This window comes from Engystomops pustulosus, chromosome 1, assembly GCF_040894005.1.
Source record: "Engystomops pustulosus chromosome 1, aEngPut4.maternal, whole genome shotgun sequence".
Classification (NCBI taxonomy): domain Eukaryota; kingdom Metazoa; phylum Chordata; class Amphibia; order Anura; family Leptodactylidae; genus Engystomops; species Engystomops pustulosus.
In genome coordinates, this window is record NC_092411.1 from 21618696 (window position 1) to 21637927 (window position 19232).

General features: G+C 47.0%; 1 protein-coding gene across 3 annotated transcripts in view; it reads left to right on the forward strand.

Moving 5' to 3' along the window:
* The window catches only part of EGFLAM (EGF like, fibronectin type III and laminin G domains), a 92057-nt gene that overhangs the window by 53204 nt on the left and 19621 nt on the right, over nt 1-19232 (forward strand). For all 3 annotated transcript variants that reach the window (XR_011853115.1, XM_072135288.1, XM_072135275.1), the window contains exons 8-11: nt 13591-13706; nt 15477-15927; nt 16783-16883; nt 17833-17933. Coding sequence is in view for 2 of the 3 variants with exons in the window: in XM_072135288.1 (XP_071991389.1) it covers nt 13591-13706; nt 15477-15927; nt 16783-16883; nt 17833-17933 (769 nt within the window). In the remaining variant the exon portion in view is untranslated. The remainder of the gene's footprint in view (nt 1-13590; nt 13707-15476; nt 15928-16782; nt 16884-17832; nt 17934-19232) is intronic.

A 19232-nucleotide genomic window follows, 5' to 3' on the forward strand; every position in this document is an offset into this window, starting at 1 on the left:
CTCTGATCACCTGCAAATGAAATCCTACAAAACAACCTGTGGATTTACCGGCGTCCATCATGTTTCTTACGGGGAGGGAAGAGAAGTTTATTAAAGACAGAGTCCCTGTAGACCGCGCCATGTAGCACCCGCGCCCCCCGGGACCCACTCATTTCTAGAGAAATAGTCATAGACGTTTCTGTGTCCGGGGATCGGTGATTCTTCCCCTGAGACTTGTTATTCCAGACACTGCGACAGCGGGAAGAACATTGTCCACAAAACTTCAAAACTTGTATCTATAACTTACATCCAGATTCTAGTACAGTCCAGGATACAGAGAGAGGGAGGGGGTAATAATGCAACCACTTCTACATCTGTATTGATATTTGGAGGAACTTGGCAAAAGTTAATAAAATCGTCCAACGTTTCTATGCCAAGAATGTCTGTTTTGTTACCTGTGTGTATTATCATTATTTTTGTGCATATGGTATTAATATAGTGCTGGCTTTATAATCTGTATGTAGTGAGCTCCCCCTAGTGGTGGATATATAATCTGTATGCAGTGAGCTCCCCCTAGTGGTAGATATATAATCTGTATGTAGTGATCTCCCCCTAGTGGTGGCTGTATAATCTGTATGTAGTGAGCTCTCCCTAGTGGTGGCTGTATAATCTGTATGTGGTGAGCTCTCCCAACTGGTGCCTGTATAATCTCTATGTTGTGAGCTCCCCCTAGTGGTGGCTGTATAATCTGTATGTAGTGAGCTCCCACTAGTGGTGGATGTATAATCTGTATGTAGTGAGCTCCTCCTAGTGGTGGTGGTATAATCTGTATGTAGTGAGGAGCTCCCACTAGTGGTGGCTGTATTATCTGTATGTAATGATCTCCCCCTAGTGGTGGCTGTATAATCTGTATGTGGTGAGCTCTCCCAACTGGTGCCTGTATAATTTCTATGTTGTGAGCTCCCCCTAGTGGTGGCTGTATAATCTGTATGTAGTGAGCTCCCCCTAGTGGTGGATGTATAATCTGTGTGTAGTGAGCTCCCCCTAGTGGTGGCTGTATAATCTGTATGTAGTGAGCTCCCCCTAGTGGTGGCTGTATAATCTGTGTGTAGTGAGCTCCCCCTAGTGGTGGCTGTATAATCTGTATGTAGTGAGCAGCCCCTAGTGGTGGCTGTATAATCTGTATGTGAGGAGCTCCCCCTAATGGTGACTGTATAATCTGTATGTAGTGATCTCCCCCTAGTGGTGGCAGTATAATCTGTATGTAGTGAGCTCCTCCTAGTGGTGGTGTATAATCTGTATGTAGTGAGCTCCCCCTAGTGGTGGTGTATAATCTGTATGAAGTGAGCTCCCCCTAGTGGTGGTGTATAATCTGTATGTAGTGAGCTCCTCCTAGTGGTGGTGTATAATCTGTATGAAGTGAGCTCCCCCTAGTGGTGGTGTATAATCTGTATGAAGTGAGCTCCCCCTAGTGGTGGCAGTATAATCTGTATGTAGTGAGCTCCTCCTAGTGGTGGTGTATAATCTGTATGAAGTGAGCTCCCCCTAGTGGTGGTGTATAATCTGTATGAAGTGAGCTCCCCCTTGTGGTGGTGTATAATCTGTATGAAGTGAGCTCCCCCTAGTGGTGGTGTATAATCTGTATGAAGTGAGCTCCCCCTAGTGGTGGTGGTATAATCTGTGTGTTAAGAGACCCCCCCCCCCCCCTTATTGGTGACTGTATAATCTGTATGTGAGGAGCTCCCCCTATTGGTGGTTGTATATTTATATCTAATTAATGATTTTGGTTCTGTTAGAGGTGGTGGAGCCAAAAAGGACCATATTTCTTTAGTTATTACGTGCCCTCTTCTTGTGACCCCCACTTTTTTTGGATTTTACATTTGATTTTCCTTCTGCGACATGTACTTTTTTTCAATGTTCTCCGGTTAATCCCATAATCCTGTAGACATGAGCCGCTCGCAGGAGACGTCTTAGACGCCATTGAAGGCGCCTTATGTCTTTCAATTCATCACAACTATATGGACAGACAGCGGGAGGTTATAACAAGCAGGAAATAAATATAATGGGGGAGGGGCACAGTGCGGCATCGATCAGCGGCTGCAGCAATCGTTATGTCCTTGCCCGGCACAATCCCTATTATAGAGGCTGTAATTGAATTCACTTCCAATGCTCATTGTATTGATCTACAAAAATCTAAAATGTTTCTCTATGAGGATGTATCTGTGAGGCGGGTGTGAGAGGGTCTGCAGGGAACACAATACCTACATCTACTAACGGCACCAGTGTTTGGGGCTTACAGACCCTAAAGGTTAGAAAAATGTCTGCCCTGAGGAAACCATGCAATATTCTAGTGTATAGTAGTATACTACTACTATACAGCTGCGCTAGGGGAGATTACAGAGTTCTCCTTAAATACAAACTGTATAATCTATATGCAGTGAGCTCCCTCTTGTGGTGACTGGATAATTCATATGCATTGAGCTCCCCCTAGTGTTGGCGTATAATCTGTATATGAGGAGCTTCCCCTAGTGGTGGCTCTATCATCTGTATGTAGTAATCTCCCCTAGTGGTGACTGTGTAATCTGAATGCGAAAAGTTCCCCCTTGTGGTGGCTGCATATTCTGTATGTAGTGTGCTCCCCCTAGTGGTGGCTGTATAATCTGTATGTAGTGAGCTCCCCCTAGTGGTGGTGTATAATCTGTATTTAGTGAGCTCCCCCTAGTGGTGGCCTTAAAACCTGTATGTGAGGAGCTCCCCCTAGTGGTGGTTGTATAATCTGTATGTGAGGAGCTCCCCCTAGTGGTGGTGTATAATCTGTATTTAGTGAGCTCCCCCTAGTGGTGGCCTTAAACCTGTATGTGAGGAGCTCCCCTAGTGGTGGTTGTATAACCTGTATGTGAGGAGCTCCCCCTAGTGGTGGTGTATAATCTGTATTTAGTGAGCTCCCCCTAGTGGTGGCCTTAAAACCTGTATGTGAGGAGCTCCCCCTAGTGGTGGTTGTATAATCTGTATGTAGTGAGCTCCCCCTAGTGGTGGCTGTATAATCTGTATGTAGTGAGCTCCCCCTAGTGGTGGCTGTATAATCTGTATGTAGTGAGCTCCCCCTGGTGGTAGCTGTATAATCTGTATGTAGTGAGCTCCCCCTAGTGGTAGCTGTATAATCTGTATGTGAGGAGCTCCCCCTAGTGGTGGTTTACAACCTGTATGTAGTGAGCTCTTCCTAGTGATGGATGTATAATCTGTATGTAATCAGATCCCCCTAGAGGTAGCTGTATATTCTGTATGTAGTGAGCTCCCCTTAGTGGTGGCTGTATAATCTGTATGTGAGGAGCTCCCCCTAGTGGTGGTTTACAACCGGTATGTAGTGAGCTCCTCCTAGTGATGGATGTATAATCTGTATGTAATCAGATCCCCCTAGAGGTGGCTGTATATTCTGTATGTAGTGAGCTCCCCTTAGTGGTGGCTGTATAATCTGTATGTGAGGAGCTCCCCCTAGTGGTGGTTTACAACCTGTATGTAGTGAGCTCCTCCTAGTGATGGATGTATAATCTGTATGTAATCAGATCCCCCTAGTGGTGGCTGTATAATCTGTATGTAGGGAGCTCCCCCTAGTGGTGGATGTATAATCTGTATGTAATCAGATCCCCCTAGTGGTGGCTGTATAATCTATATGTGAGGAGCTCCCCCTAGTGGTGGCTGTATAATCTGTATGTAGTGATTTCCCCCTAGTGATGGATGTATAATTTATATGTAGTGAGCTCCCCCTAGTGGTGGCTGTATAATCTGTATGTAGTGAGCTCCCCCTAGTGGTGGCTGTATAATCTGTATGTAGTGAGCTCCCCCTAGTGGTGGCTGTATAATCTGTATGTAGTGAGCTCCCCCTAGTGGTGGTGTATAACCTGTATGTAGTGACTCCTCCTAGTGGTGGTGTATAACCTGTATGTAGTGAGCTCCCCCTAGTGGTGCCTGTATAATCTGTATGTAGTGAGCTCCCCCTAGTGGTGGCTGTATAATCTGTATGTAGTGAGCTCCTCCTAGTGGTGGCTGTACAATCTGTATGTAGTGTGCTCCCCCTAGTGGTGGCTGTACAATCTGTATGTAGTGTGCTCCCCCTAGTGGTGGTGTATAATCTGTATGTAGTGTGCTCCTCCTAGTGGTGGCTGTATAATCTGTATGTAGTGATCTCCTCCTAGTGGTGGTGTATAATCTGTATGTAGTGAGCTCCCCCTAGTGGTGGCTGTATAATCTGTATGTAGTGAGCTCCCCCTAGTGGTGGTGTATAATCTGTATGTAGTGAGCTCCCCCTAGTGGTGGTGTATAATCTGTATGTAGTGAGCTCCTCCTAGTGGTGGTGTATAATCTGTATGTAGTGATCTCCTCCTAGTGGTGGCTGTATGATCTGTATACAGTGAACTCCTCCTAGTGGTGGTGTATAATCTGTATGTAGTGATCTCCTCCTAGGGGTGGCTGTATAATCTGTATGTAGTGAGCTCCCCCTAGTGGTGGCTGTATTATCTGTATGTAGTGAGCTCCTCCTAGTGGTGGTGTATAATCTGTATGTAGTGAGCTCCTCCTAGTGGTGGTGTATAATCTGTATGTAGTGATCTCCTCCTAGGGGTGGCTGTATAATCTGTATGTAGTGATCTCCTCCTAGGGGTGGCTGTATAATCTGTATGTAGTGAGCTCCCCCTAGTGGTGGTGTATAATCTGTATGTAGTGAGCTCCTCCTAGTGGTGGTGTATAATCTGTATGTAGTGATCTCCTCCTAGGGGTGGCTGTATAATCTGTATGTAGTGATCTCCTCCTAGGGGTGGCTGTATAATCTGTATGTAGTGAGCTCCCCCTAGTGGTGGCTATATAATCTGTATGTAGTGAGCTCCTCCTAGTGGTGGCTGTATAATCTGTATGTAGTGAGCTCCCCCTAGTGGTAGCTGTATAATCTGTATGTAGTGAGCTCCCCCTAGAGGTGGCTGTATAATCTGTATGTAGTGAGCTCCACCTAGTGGTGGCTGTATAATCTGTATGTAGTGAGCTCCCCCTAGTGGTGGCTGTATAATCTGTATGTAGTGATCTCCTCCTAGTGGTGGTGTATAATCTGTATGTAGTGATCTCCCCCTAGTGGTGGTGTATAATGTGTATGTAGTGAGCTCCTCCTAGTGATGGATGTATAATCTGTATGTAGTGATCTCCCCCTAGTGGTGGTGTATAATGTGTATGTAGTGAGCTCCTCCTAGTGATGGCTGTATAATCTGTATATAGTGAGCTCCCCCTAGTGGTGGCTGTATAATCTGTATGTAGTGAGCTCCCCCTAGTGATGGATGTATAATCTGTATGTAGTGAGCTCCTCCTAGTGATGGATGTATAATCTGTATGTAATCAGATCCCCCTAGTCGTAACAGGAGGTTTTTGTGTCCTGCCCTTTTGTGTTACACAGTCTGTGTTCTGCATCATTGTGGTTAGGGGCCCCGGGCAGGATCTAGTAGCTAGAGCCAAGAGTGAGGAATTCTTCCCCTGCAGGTCTCGGGGTGTCTTATACAGAGAGCCCAATGACTTAAGGTGTAATACCCTATTTCCCCTGGGGAGGCACTGTAGGAAAATAGAATGCTTACTTTTAGTCTTCTCTGCTGATCCCTGCGGGAGGGGGGGGGGGTGTCATTTATTTATCACTAGACTCACTCATCCGGCCATCCTGATTAGAGATGAGCGAACATGCTCGTCCGAGCTTGATGCTCGGTCGAGCATTAGGGTACTCGAAACTGCTCGTTGCTCGGACGAATACTTCGCCCGCTCGAGAAAATGGCAGCTCCCGCCGTTTTGCTTTTTGGCGGCCAGAAACAGAGCCAATCACAAGCCAGGAGACTCTGCACTCCACCCAGCATGACGTGGTACCCTTACACGTCGATAGCAGTGGTTGGCTGGCCAGATCAGGTGACCCTGGGATAGACTAGCCCCTGCCCGCGCTGCTCGGATCATTCTGTGTCTGGATGCCGCTAGGGAGAGAGCTGCTGCTGGTCAGGGAAAGCGTTAGGGTGTTCTATTAGCTTACTGTTAGGCAGGAGTGATTCTCAAAGAACCCAACAGCCCTTCTTAGGGCTACAATAACGTTATACTTTTTTTATTTTAATTTGCATCTAGTACCATTTTGTGAGGAATTAGCAGGGGGACTTGCGACCGCTGTGTTCTGCGCTTAGTGACGCACATATCCATAGCAAAGACCGAAGTGGGAAAATTTAGTAGGGGTTGGATTTCAATTAGGCACTAACTCAGTGTCATCTCATCTGGCATAGTAGTGTGCTTTGATACTTGGCTAGAAAATAGCCATAGGAGAATACAAAGAGCTTACTTACGCCTACAGTAGCGTTCTATATATTTGATTTCTGGTTGATCTGCTGGTGGCTGTACTTTCTGCAGTGCATGTACTAGCCAATTCTGAGCAATTTGTAGTGAGACTTGCGACCGCTGTGTTCTGCGCTTAGTGACGCACATATCCATAGCAAAGACCGAAGTGGGAAAATTTAGTAGGGGTTGGATTTCAATTAGGCACTAACTCAGTGTCATCTCATCTGGCATAGTAGTGTGCTTTGATACTTGGCTAGAAAATAGCCATAGCAATAGGATAGCATTGTTTGGTTTTAAAAACTCAAAAAAAAACAAAAAACACAAAAAAAACCAAAAAACACAAAAAAAACCAAAAAACACAAAAAAAAAACAAAAAAAAGTTAAAAAAAAAATAAAGTTATAACTCTCATTTTAAAAATGTTTAACCCGAGGGCTAGGGGTAGAGGACGAGGGCGGGGACGTAGGCGTCCAACTACTGCAGGGGTCAGAGGCCGTGGTCCTGGGCGGGGTGAGACACCACCTGCTGATGAGGGAGCAGGGGAACGCCGCAGAGCTACACTCCCTAGGTTCATGTCTGAAGTTACTGGGACTCGTGGTAGAGCACTGTTGAGGCCAGAACAGTGCGAACAGGTGATGTCGTGGATTGCTGACAATGCTTCGAGCAATTTGTCCACCACCAGTCAGTCTTCCACGCAGTCCACCCATGTCACCGAAATCGCCACTCCTCCAGCTCCTGCACCTCAGCCTCCTCCCCCCCAGTCTGCCCCCTCCCAGGAAAATTTGGCATTTGAACCGGCATACTCTGAGGAACTGTTTTCTGGACCCTTCCCACAGTCACAAACCACTTGTCCGGTTGCTGCTGAGCAATTTTCCGATGCCCAGGTTTTCCACCAGTCACAGTCTGTGGGTGATGATGACCTTCTTGACGTAGTGGAAGTGTGTAAAGAGGTGTCCGACGATGAGGAGACACGGTTGTCAGACAGTGGGGAAGTTGTTGTCAGGGCAGGAAGTCCGAGGGGGGAGCAGACTGAGGGATCTGAGGATGATGAGGTGACAGACCCAAGCTGGGTTGAGAGGCCGGGTGAACACAGTGCTTCTGAGACGGAGGAGAATCCTCGACCAGAACAGGTTGGAAGAGGCAGTGGTGGGGCCAGACGGAGAGGCAGGGCCAGAGCTGGTGCATCAGCGCCAAATGTGTCAACTAGTGAAGCTCCCGTGGCGAGGGCTCTTGCGGCGAGGGCTAGATCTTCAGAAGTCTGGAGGTTCTTTAAGGAAACACCGGATGACCGACGGACTGTGGTGTGCAACATTTGCCAAACCAGGCTCAGCAGGGGTTCCACCACTACTAGCTTAACTACCACCAGTATGCGCAGGCATATGAATGCTAAACACCCCACTCAGTGGCAACAAGCCCGTTCACCTCCGGCCGTGCACACCACTGCTCCTTCCCCTGTGTCAGCTGCTAGTCAGCCCCCTGCCCAGGACCCTGCCACAAAAACCCCATCGTCGCCTCCACGATCCTCCACAGCATCCACCAGCGTTCAGCTCTCCATACCCCAGACGCTGGAGCGGAAACGCAAATATAGTGCAACCCACCCGCACGCCCAAGCCCTTAATGTGCACATCTCCAGATTGCTTAGATAGGCTAGTAGAGACCGAGGCCTTTCGCAACCTCATGGCGGCGGCCGCCCCTCGGTATTCGGTCCCCAGCCGCCACTACTTTTCCCGATGTGCCGTCCCAGCCCTGCACCAGCACGTGTCAGACAACATCATCCGTGCCCTGACCAACGCCATTTCTGACAAGGTCCACCTGACCACGGACACGTGGACGAGTGCTGCCGGGCAGGGCCACTATATATCGCTGACGGCACATTGGGTTAACTTGGTGGAGGCTGGGACCGAGTCTGACCCTGGGGCTGCTCATATACTGCCGACGCCGAGGATTGCGGGGCCTACCTCGGTCCAGGTGTTTCAGGCCTACTATGCCTCCTCCTCCTCCCACCCCTCCTCCACCTCCTCCTCCGAACTACCATCCGTGGGCACGGCGCCATCAGTCGGTAGCTCTAGGCACAGCAGCAGTGCCGTCGCTAAGCGACAGCAGGCGGTGCTCAAACTGCTGAGCCTAGGCGACAAAAGGCACACCGCCCAAGAGCTATTACAGGGCATCACGGCGCAGACTGATCTGTGGCTGGCACCGCTGAACCTCAAGCCGGGAATGGTTGTGTGTGACAACGGCCGTAACCTGGTGGCGGCTCTGCAACTCGGCAGACTGACACATGTGCCATGCCTGGCCCATGTGTTAAATCTGATAGTTCAGCGTTTCCTCAAGACATACCCCAATCTGTCTGATTTGCTCACGAAGGTGCGCCGCATCTGTGCGCATTTCAGGAAGTCCAGCACAGATGCTGCCACTCTCAGGGCAGCGCAGCGCCGCCTCCAACTGCCCGCTCACCGACTGTTGTGCGACGTGCCCACGAGGTGGAATTCAACACTGACCATGTTATCCAGAGTTTACCAGCAGCGCAGAGCGATTGTAGACTGCCAGATGTCAACTTCCACCAGAACTGGTAGTCAGGTCAGTCAGCTTCCTCAAGTCTACAATGAGGAGTGGACGTGGATGTCTGATATCTGTCAGGTGCTGAGTAACTTTGAGGAGTCAACACAGATGGTCAGTGGCGATGCCGCCATCATCAGCCTCACCATCCCGCTGCTTGGCCTGTTGAAAAACTCTCTGGTCAGCATGAAGTCAGAAGCTTTGCGCTCGTCACAAGAGACAGGGGAAGAATATTCCCTTGTTGATAGCCAAAGCACCCTTAGGTCTGTTTCTCAGCGCATATCGGAGGAGGTGGAGGTGGAGGAGGATGAGGAGGAAGAGGAGGAGAATGTTGGCGAGACACAAGAGGGGACCATTGTTGAGTCCTTTACTGTTCAGCGTGTATGGGCAGAAGAAGAGGAGTTGGAGGAGTTGGAGGAGGAGGAAATGGACAGTCAGGCCAGTGAGGGGAGTGAATTCTTACGCGTTGGTACTCTGGCGCATATGGCAGATTTCATGCTAGGCTGCCTATCCCGTGACCCTCGCGTTCAAAGAATTTATTCCAGCACCGATTACTGGGTGTTCACTCTCCTGGACCCACGGTACAAGCAAAATCTTTCCACTCTCATCCCTGGAGAGGAAAGGAGTGTGAGAATGCATGAATACCAGCAGGCCCTGGTGCACAAGCTGAAACAGTATTTCCCTTCTGACAGCGCTAGCGGCAGAGTGCGTAGTTCTGCGGGACAAGTAGCGAGGGAGAGTAGGCGAGCAGGCAGCTTGTCCAGCACTGGCAAGGGTACGCTTTACAAGGCTTTTGCCAGCTTTATGTCACCCCAGCAAGACACTGTCACCTGTCCCCAGTCTCGGCAGAGTAGGGCTGATCTTTACAGAAAGATGGTGAGGGAGTACGTAGCTGACCATACCATCGTCCTAAATGATCACACAGCTCCCAACAACTACTGGGTTTCAAAGCTGGACATGTGGCACGAACTGGCGCTGTACGCCTTGGAGGTTCTTGCCTGCCCTGCCGCTAGCGTCTTGTCCGAGCGGGTTTTCAGTGCAGCTGGTGGCATCATCACCGATAAGCGTACACGCCTGTCGACTGACAGCGCTGACAGGCTGACGCTTATTAAAATGAATAAAGGCTGGATTTCTCAGAATTTCCAATCTCCACCAGGTGAAGGAAGCTCAACCTGAATAATTGATCCACTCCTCCTCCTCCTCATTTTCCTCCTTCTCCTCCTCTTTGTACAGTAAAGCAGAGGAAAATGGCTATTTTTTGACAGGGCCCACTGGCTCTAGCTATAGTACTTCATGCATTTAATTTTTCTGGAGGGCCACCTACCCGGTCCTCTGTTTGAAACAATTTTTGTGAGTGCCACATACAGGCACTCAATCTATTCCATTTTACTGCAGGGCCACCTACCTGCTCCTCTGGTTTGAAACATTTTTGGGACTGCCACATACAGGCACTCAATCTATTCCATTTTACTGGAGGGCCACCTACCTGCTCCTCTGGTTTGAAAAATTTTTGGGACTGCCACATACAGGCACTCAATCTATTCCATTTTACTGCAGGGCCACCTACCTGCTCCTCTGGTTTGAAACATTTTTGGGACTGCCACATACAGGCACTCAATCTATTCCATTTTACTGGAGGGCCACCTACCTGCTCCTCTGGTTTGAAAAATTTTTGGGACTGCCACATACAGGCACTCAATCTATTCCATTTTACTGCAGGGCCACCTACCTGCTCCTCTGGTTTGAAACATTTTTGGGACTGCCACATACAGGCACTCAATCTATTCCATTTTACTGGAGGGCCACCTACCTGCTCCTCTGGTTTGAAAAATTTTTGGGACTGCCACATACAGGCACTCAATCTATTCCATTTTACTGCAGGGCCACCTACCTGCTCCTCTGGTTTGAAACATTTTTTGGACTGCCACATACAGGCACTCAATCTATTCCATTTTACTGCAGGGCCACCTACCTGCTCCTCTGGTTTGAAACATTTTTGGGACTGCCACATACAGGCACTCAATCTATTCCATTTTACTGGAGGGCCACCTACCTGCTCCTCTGGTTTGAAAAATTTTTGGGACTGCCACATACAGGCACTCAATCTATTCCATTTTACTGGAGGGCCACCTACCTGCTCCTCTGGTTTGAAAAATGTTTGGGACTGCCACATACAGGCACTATCCAAATTAAATTGTCTCCATAGCAGCCTCCACACGTTGTCTCCATTGCTACCTCCAAAAGTCGTCCATATAGCTGCCTCCATACATCGTCCCTTTATCAAACGAGGTTTGTCAGGCAGAAATTTGGGTTGTTTTCATGGATTCCACATCAAAGTTGTTAACTTTGTCGCCACCCTGCTGTGTTATCCACAAAATATACTGGCAAACTTTTACCATTTAGGGATATTATTTCAGCGCTTCTTGCGCATCTGTTTACATTCCCCTCACCCGGCATATCCTAAACTTATAAGAACGCTACTACACTTGATCTTATACAAAAGGTTCTTAGAAGTGCTGTTTGGGGAGTAGCCTAGAGACAGGGGCTTGGATTGGCGAAAGCTCGCCTGGCAGCGGAGCGCCAGCTCCATGCGCATCATGCGCTTCTTGCGCATCTGTTTACATTCCCCTCACCCGCCATATCCCAAACTTATAAGAACGCTACTACACTTAACTTGGTGCAGGCTGGGACCGAGTCTGACCCTGGGGCTGGTCATATACTGCCGACGCAGAGAATTGTGGGGCCTACCTCGGTCCAGGTCTCAAAGGCCTACTATACCTCCTCCCACCCCTCCTCCACCTCCTCCTCCTCCGAATTACCATCCGTGGGCATGGCGCCATCAGTCGGTAGCTCTAGGCACAGCAGCAGTGCCGTCGCTAAGCGACAGCAGGCGGTGCTGAAACTGCTGAGCCTAGGCGATAAAAGGCACACCGCCCAAGAGCTATTACAGGGCATTCCACATCAAAGTTGTTAACTTTGTAGCCACCCTGCTGTGTAATCCACAAAATATACTTGCAAACTTTTACCATTTAGGGATATTATTTCAGCGCTTCTTGCGCATCTGTTTACATTCCCCTCACCCGCCATATCCTAAACTTATAAGAACACTACTACACTTGATCTTATACAAAAGGTTCTTAGAAGTGCTGTTTGGGGAGTAGCCTAGAGACAGGGGCTTGGATTGGCAAAAGCTCGCCTAGCAGCGGAGCGCCAGCTCCATGCCAAGATCCAACTAACATAGTTGCAGCACCTTTAATCTACTACTAGTTCACTGCCTCCATAATAATAATAATAATAATCTTTATTTATATAGCGTCATCATATTCTGTAGCGCTTTACAAATCATAGGAAACAAATACAAATGTAATGTAACAGAGCACAACATTTGTATGGAACAACAGGAGTGAGGTCCCTGCTCGCCAGAGCTTACGGTTTATGAAGATGATGGGGTAACACGAGGTAAAAGAATATTTAATGGTCAAGCCATTCTTCTTAGGGAATAGAAAAAAATATAATAAATGGAATTGCTGTCGCTTGAACCACTCAGCCGTCATCTTATATACCAGGTCCAGGGTGAATGGGACTGCAGAGAAGTCTGGTGCCTGTTGGTTGCTGGATAACAGATGGGAGGACGACACAGGACGGGTTAGTAGAAGAGTTAAAACTTCATGCAGTTAATGAGTGTTATAGGCTTGCCTAAAGAAATGGGTTTTAAGAGCACGTTTGAAACTTTGGAGGTTAGGTATTAGTCTGATAGTCCGGGGCAGAGCATTCCATAGAATTGGTGCAGCTCTAGAGAAGTCTTGGAGACGCGAGTGGGAGGTCCGCACTAGGGTAGAGGTTAATCTAAGATCACTGGCGGATCTAAGAGCACGGGTTGGGCGATAGACTGAGATAAGAGAGGAGAGGTAGGGGGGTGCAGCATTATACAGAGCTTTATGGATGAGGGTTATTATTATTTTAAACTGTATTCGAAAGGAGACTGGCAGCCAGTGCAGCGACTGGCATGAACTGTAAGCATACATGGTCCCCTTATCAAACGAGCTGTGTCAGGCAGAATTTTGGGTTGTTTTCATGGCTTCCATGTTAACTTTGTCGCCACCCTGCTGTGTAATCCACAAAATATACTGGCAAACTTTTATCATGTACCGATATTATTTGAGCGCTTCTTGCTCACCTCCTTTGGTTCCTCTCTGCCACCCATTGGTTTGAAGCCTGAGTCCATTTAGGGTATGTCGCCATGCCACTCTCTAGCCTTCCGCTGCTGCCGCTGCCTCTGCATGCCGTCCCCTATAGTGTCAGGGTCAATTATTGGATGTTTTAGATGCTATCTAGCTTCATTCTGTCACTCTGTCATGGCCATGCTGTTGCCCATAATTTTGGCATAATGGTGCGATTAGGCAGCCTCAGAGGCATCCATGCATGCTGCCCCTGCTGTTTCCTGTCCATTTCCGTGGTGTTTCCATCCTTTTCTGAGGTTCCCAGGTGTTTGGCCAAGCTTCCCTGTGCAGAGCCTTGGTCCCCTTGAAAAATGCTCGAGTCTCCCATTGACTTCAATGGGGTTCGTTATTCGAGACGAGCACTCGAGCATCGGGAAAAGTTCGTCTCGAATAACGAGTACCCGAGCATTTTAGTGTTCGCTCATCTCTAATCCTGATATATGGCCATAGACTCTATAGTTGCACTCTATCCCTTATCTTTCACCTCTTTTATTACAGGGAGTGATGAGCTGGGATCTGGAGGATACATTGACGGATACGTTACTGATCCCAAAATAAGTGATGATGATGGATACAACATTGATGACTCTGATGATGACATCTATATAGATGATGTAAGTATTGGAGTCTGGGGTCCGGTTGTCACCCCCTATCAGTGTCTATAAGAGCAGGGTCACAGCTGAGCCGAGTATATGGAAAGATTCATAGGAGGACACATTATGGAGCAGAACATAGGGCCGTGTGTAGGATAAGATGTCTGTACCCTGGAGGTGAGGACTACAGCTCAAAACCTTTCACCTTTAGTGAGTGCAGAAGGTGAGAGTGCACTGGAGCGAGGTCCTGAAATTCACTGTCACTGATAATGTGATCTAAAAAAAAGAGGAGGCAGTCATGTGATTTACCAGAAAAAAATGGAAAATAAAGGTTTTGGTAGAACAGTTCACATAGAGAACATTTCAGGGGTTTACCCAAATGTCTCGATAGTGTCCCTCCCGAGAGGCCGTCTACTGCACTGCAGAGGTCTGACTACCTGACTACATGTAGCAGGAAGTTGTGTAATAGCTGAAAGAAGGGAACATTTCCCAAACTCCAGGGTGACCCCATTCCCCCTTTCCAAAGGACCGTTACCGATGGTGCAAATTGGCTTTAGGAAATTTTGGGTGGGGGCATAGGGGGACACAGGAACAGCAAAGGTGATATCTGAATGTCTGGTCCGAGGTCTGTAAACGGGGGGACCTGGTGTCTGCTGAGCTCGGGTTCTGGTCTGGGTCTGTTTTTAGAAAGTCTTGGGGTCTGTTAATTTTAGGAGACTTGTTTTTATATAAGGGTCAATATTTTGAGGCATTTGTAATTTTACTAAATTTAATTTTACTATATTCTATAGAGGGCTCGGGGTCTGTATTTTTTCAAGTAGGCTTGGGTTCTTACATTTTAAGGGACCTGCTACGGGGGGGGGGTCTATATTTATTTATGGGGTCTTGTTTAAGGGGCTCTAAATGTGGTATTTTAGAGAATTTTAAATATTTTGTATTTATTGAAGGACATTCTATTTTAGGGGGTTTGTTCCGGCATTTGTGGAAACTTGAGGGTCTTAAGATATCTAATGTGTTTTTTGGGTTGTCTAGTTTGAAATCTGTATAATTAAAGGAAATCTACCATCAAAATCCATCCAGGGACATTACTCCTAGATCCAGGCACCGGGATTGTGGTATCTTCTTATATTTGTTATCCATGGCCTCCTTCCTTCTAAAATCATCTTTTAAAATAATGCTAATGAGCCAGAAGACTCCTGGGGCCCTGTGTGCTGTAGCTTCACAAACTGTTACACTGTGCAGGAGCGCTGCTGAGGGAGCAGGGAGAGGATGAGACAGTGTAACAGCCTGTGAAACAAAAGCATGGAGAGACCTTCAGTCTCATTAGCATAATTAGAAGAAAGTAGGCCATGTATAAATATAAGGAGATTACCACAGTCACGGTAACTGGATCTAGGAGTAAGTGTCCCTGGTTGTTCATGATGGATTTTGGTGGTAAATTTCCTTTAAGGGGTCTGTTTTTTGGGTTCTGATTTGAGATATGAGGTTTGGGGTTTCAATTAGTTCTTTTAGTTAATGGTTACACTAAAAGTTTAGGCTTCTGAATGACCATTCAATGGTCCCTCCGCCATTACCCCACTTCTACACCTGGTCTGTGCCACCTTTAGTGGGACGACTTCTTCCTTTGTTGACACCTAGAACCTCTCTCATGATATCACTGATGGATCCAAATGCTTCAGCACCAACATAAGAAGAAGACTGAAGGCTTTTGGGTCCATGCTGGAGCTCCTAGTAGATGTTTTGTTCCTTCTCTACTGTGGATTACGTCAGTCCGTGTTAATGTCTCCACAGGTCAAACCTCTTTCTCGCATCAGAGGAGGTAAGAAGTTTGTGATAGAATCTAAGATGACTCCAGGGACCTACACAAAGATAATCCCACTGAGAACGAGCACCACATCTGCTTCTGTAACGTCTGCACCAATGGCAAGACCTACAACAACTCCTCCAAGCACTGCCACAACCTCCACAGCCAAGTCCACCACCACCAGTACAAGAGCCACCACCACTACCAAAGCCACCTCCACAGCCAGAGCCACCTCCACAGCCAGAGCCACCTCCACAGCCAGAGCCTCCACCACAAGGCTTTCTCGAAAAAACAGCCTAGTTTCTCCTCCTAGACTCTTTGACCTGACGTGTGAGGAAACGGTCTGCCCGGCCGATAGCTTCTGCCTCAATGACTACGACCGTGGAGGCTCACAATGTCACTGCAACCTTGGGAAAGGCGGAGAGACATGTCAGCATGGTGGGTTCCTCTGTAGATCTCTAGATGTTGCACCTTCCAGATGCTTGAGTAGAAAGGCTGTGGTTGTCTTCTCTGATTATGCATAATGTTGAATGTCCGGATTGACTGTTACAAGAGAGCAGTGCATTATGGGATCTCAGATAATCAATGGGTATAGTGGCAGTGCCAGCTCTCCCACCGCCCCGGGCACATTGTACATATGAAGCAAACATAACCTTCCCTGTAGCATCTGCTGTATCACGTCCTAATCAATGATGGACCATAATGTGGTTATATAATAGGGGCCATTAACTAGAGAGATGCCAAAACTTACTCAGTCCATGTCAACCAGCTTTTCCTAAATCCGGAAAGGCAACCAGCTATCCAATTACTTCCACTATGGCTGCCTGTGCCTTATGCTGTATACTGCTTCACAACAATTTCAGCTCCATTATTGGATACACAGCTCCAGATTCCCTGCATTGGTGAACCATTCCAGGATAACATTCAGTGCCTACAGGCTCCACTAGAGGGAGCTCAGGAGCTAACTACAGACTGCTTCCACTGTATAGGAACATGTTCTTCAGTCTGCTAATGAGCTCCCTCTAGTGTTGGCTGCCGATAAGTAGATTATACCATATAATGCCGTGTCCCGGCAGAGGGCAATTGGTAACCTCAAATAAAATAGTGGATATTCCCTTTAGAGGGCATGTCCAAAATTAATAATGTCAATCTTTGTTGGGATGTTTGTTGATGTGTGTTTTGTCTTTAAAAAAAACTGAAAAAAATCTCAATAAAAATATTTCAATTAAAAAAGAAATTAATAATGTTCCTTTAAATAGAAAAAAAAGTTTCTAACAAGATTTTCTTTTTCAGATATTAACGTTCAATATCCGCAGTTTTATGGCCATTCCTATATGACATTTGAGCCACTGAAAAATTCATACCAGACCTTCCAGATCAGCGTGGAATTTAAGGTAAGCCGATTACAGTGTCACGAAGGATACGGTCATCCTGGGTCACTGATTTTATTACTTACTGTGTAGGTTTATATAGCAGTATATATATACAAAGATACATAAACAAACACATTGAGGGTCATTTACTAAGGGCCCGATTCGCGTTTTCCCAACGTGTTACCCGAATTGCCCCGGGATTTTGGCGCACGCGATCGGATTGTGGCGCATCGGCGCTGGCATGCACGCAACAGAAATCGGGGGGCGTGGCCGAACGAAAACCCGACGGATTCGGAAAAACCGCCGCATTTAAAACAAAAAATGTGTCGCGGAGCTTGCACTTACCTTCACTCAGCCCGGCTCGGTGTATTCCAGTGCGTTCCGGGGAACTTCCGAGGAACTGCCTTAATAAATCCCGGCCTGACCTGAATCCAGCGCAGAGAATGCGCCGCTGGATCGCGAATGGACCGGGTAAGTAAATCTGCCCCATTTTCTTTGCTTTTGTGTAGTCGTAGTCAGGGTCAATGATTGTAAAGGTATGTAGAGCATATAGGTCACTCCTATAGAAATAGGTAGGACTTACTGAATTATAATTTCATCCCTTATTATATCAGCCAATACTGTACTGCTGAGCTGCATTCACAATTCTGTAGAGAATAGAAACAACATTCTTATTGTTACTCACAGTCCAAATAACACGGGGTGAGGCAGGTTTTACTATCAACAATAGAGAAATATGAAGCTCTGAGAAAACATATAGCAAATATGGAATCCTGGGAGAGTTCAGCTCAGGAGGCTGCAGAATTATTAACTACTATATAAGATACTGATGAGCTAGAATATCTCACACAACCTCTGAAGAAATGTGGTGCAGTCTCCAGAAATAAGCAGCCCTGGACTACATTTAAGGCTTAGTTGTCAGTTACCTTGTGACGAGGTTGGAGCCTCATGTGTTCTTATTGTTCTTCAGGCTGAGGGTGACGATGGCCTCCTCCTCTATTGTGGTGAGAATGAGTATGGCCGCGGAGATTTTATGTCAGTGGCAATTATTCGCAGGAGCCTCCAGTTCAGGTATGATTACTACATACTGTATATACAGCCACCACTAGGGGGAGATCAGGAGATTACTACATACTGTATATACAGCCACCACTAGGGGGAGCTCAGGAGATTACTACATACTGTATATACAGCCACCACTAGGAGGAGCTCAGGAGATTACTACATACTGTATATACAGCCACCACTAGGAGGAGCTCAGGAGATTACTACATACTGTATATACAGCCACCACTAGGAGGAGCTCAGGAGATTACTACATACTGTATATACAGCCACCACTAGGAGGAGCTCAGGAGATTACTCCATACTGTATATACAGCCACCACTAGGAGGAGCTCAGGAGATTACTACATACTGTATATACAGCCACCACTAGGGGGAGCTCAGGAGATTACTACATACTGTATATACAGCCACCACTAGGGGGAGCTCAGGAGATTACTACATACTGTATATACAGCCACCACTAGGAGGAGCTCAGGAGATTACTACATACTGTATATACAGCCACCACTAGGGGGAGCTCAGGAGATTACTACATACTGTATATACAGCCACCACTAGGAGGAGCTCAGGAGATTACTACATACTGTATATACAGCCACCACTAGGAGGAGCTCAGGAGATTACTACATACTGTATATACAGCCACCACTAGGAGGAGCTCATGAGATTACTACATACTGTATATACAGCCACCACTAGGGGGAGCTCAGGAGATTATTACATACTGTATATACACCACCACTAGGGGGAGCTCAGGAGATTACTACATACTGTATATACAGCCACCACTAGGAGGAGCTCAGGAGATTACTACATACTGTATATACACCACCACTAGGGGGAGCTCAGGAGATTACTACATACTGTATATACAGCCACCACTAGGGGCAGCTCAGGAGATTACTATATACTGTATATACAACCACCACTAGGAGGAGCTCAGGAGATTACTACATACTGTATATACAGCCACTACTAGGAGGAGCTCAGGAGATTACTACATACTGTATATACACCACCACTAGGAGGAGCTCAGGAGATTACTACATACTGTATATACAACCACCACTAGAGGAAGCTCTGGAGATTACTACATACTGTATATACAACCACCACTAGAGGAAGCTATGGAGATTACTACATACTGTATATACAGCCACCACTAGGGAGACCAGGGGATTACTATATACTGTATATACACCACCACTAGGAGGAGTTCAGAAGATTACTACATACTGTATATACAGCCACCACTAGGAGGAGCTCAGGAGATTACTACATACTGTATATACACCACCACTA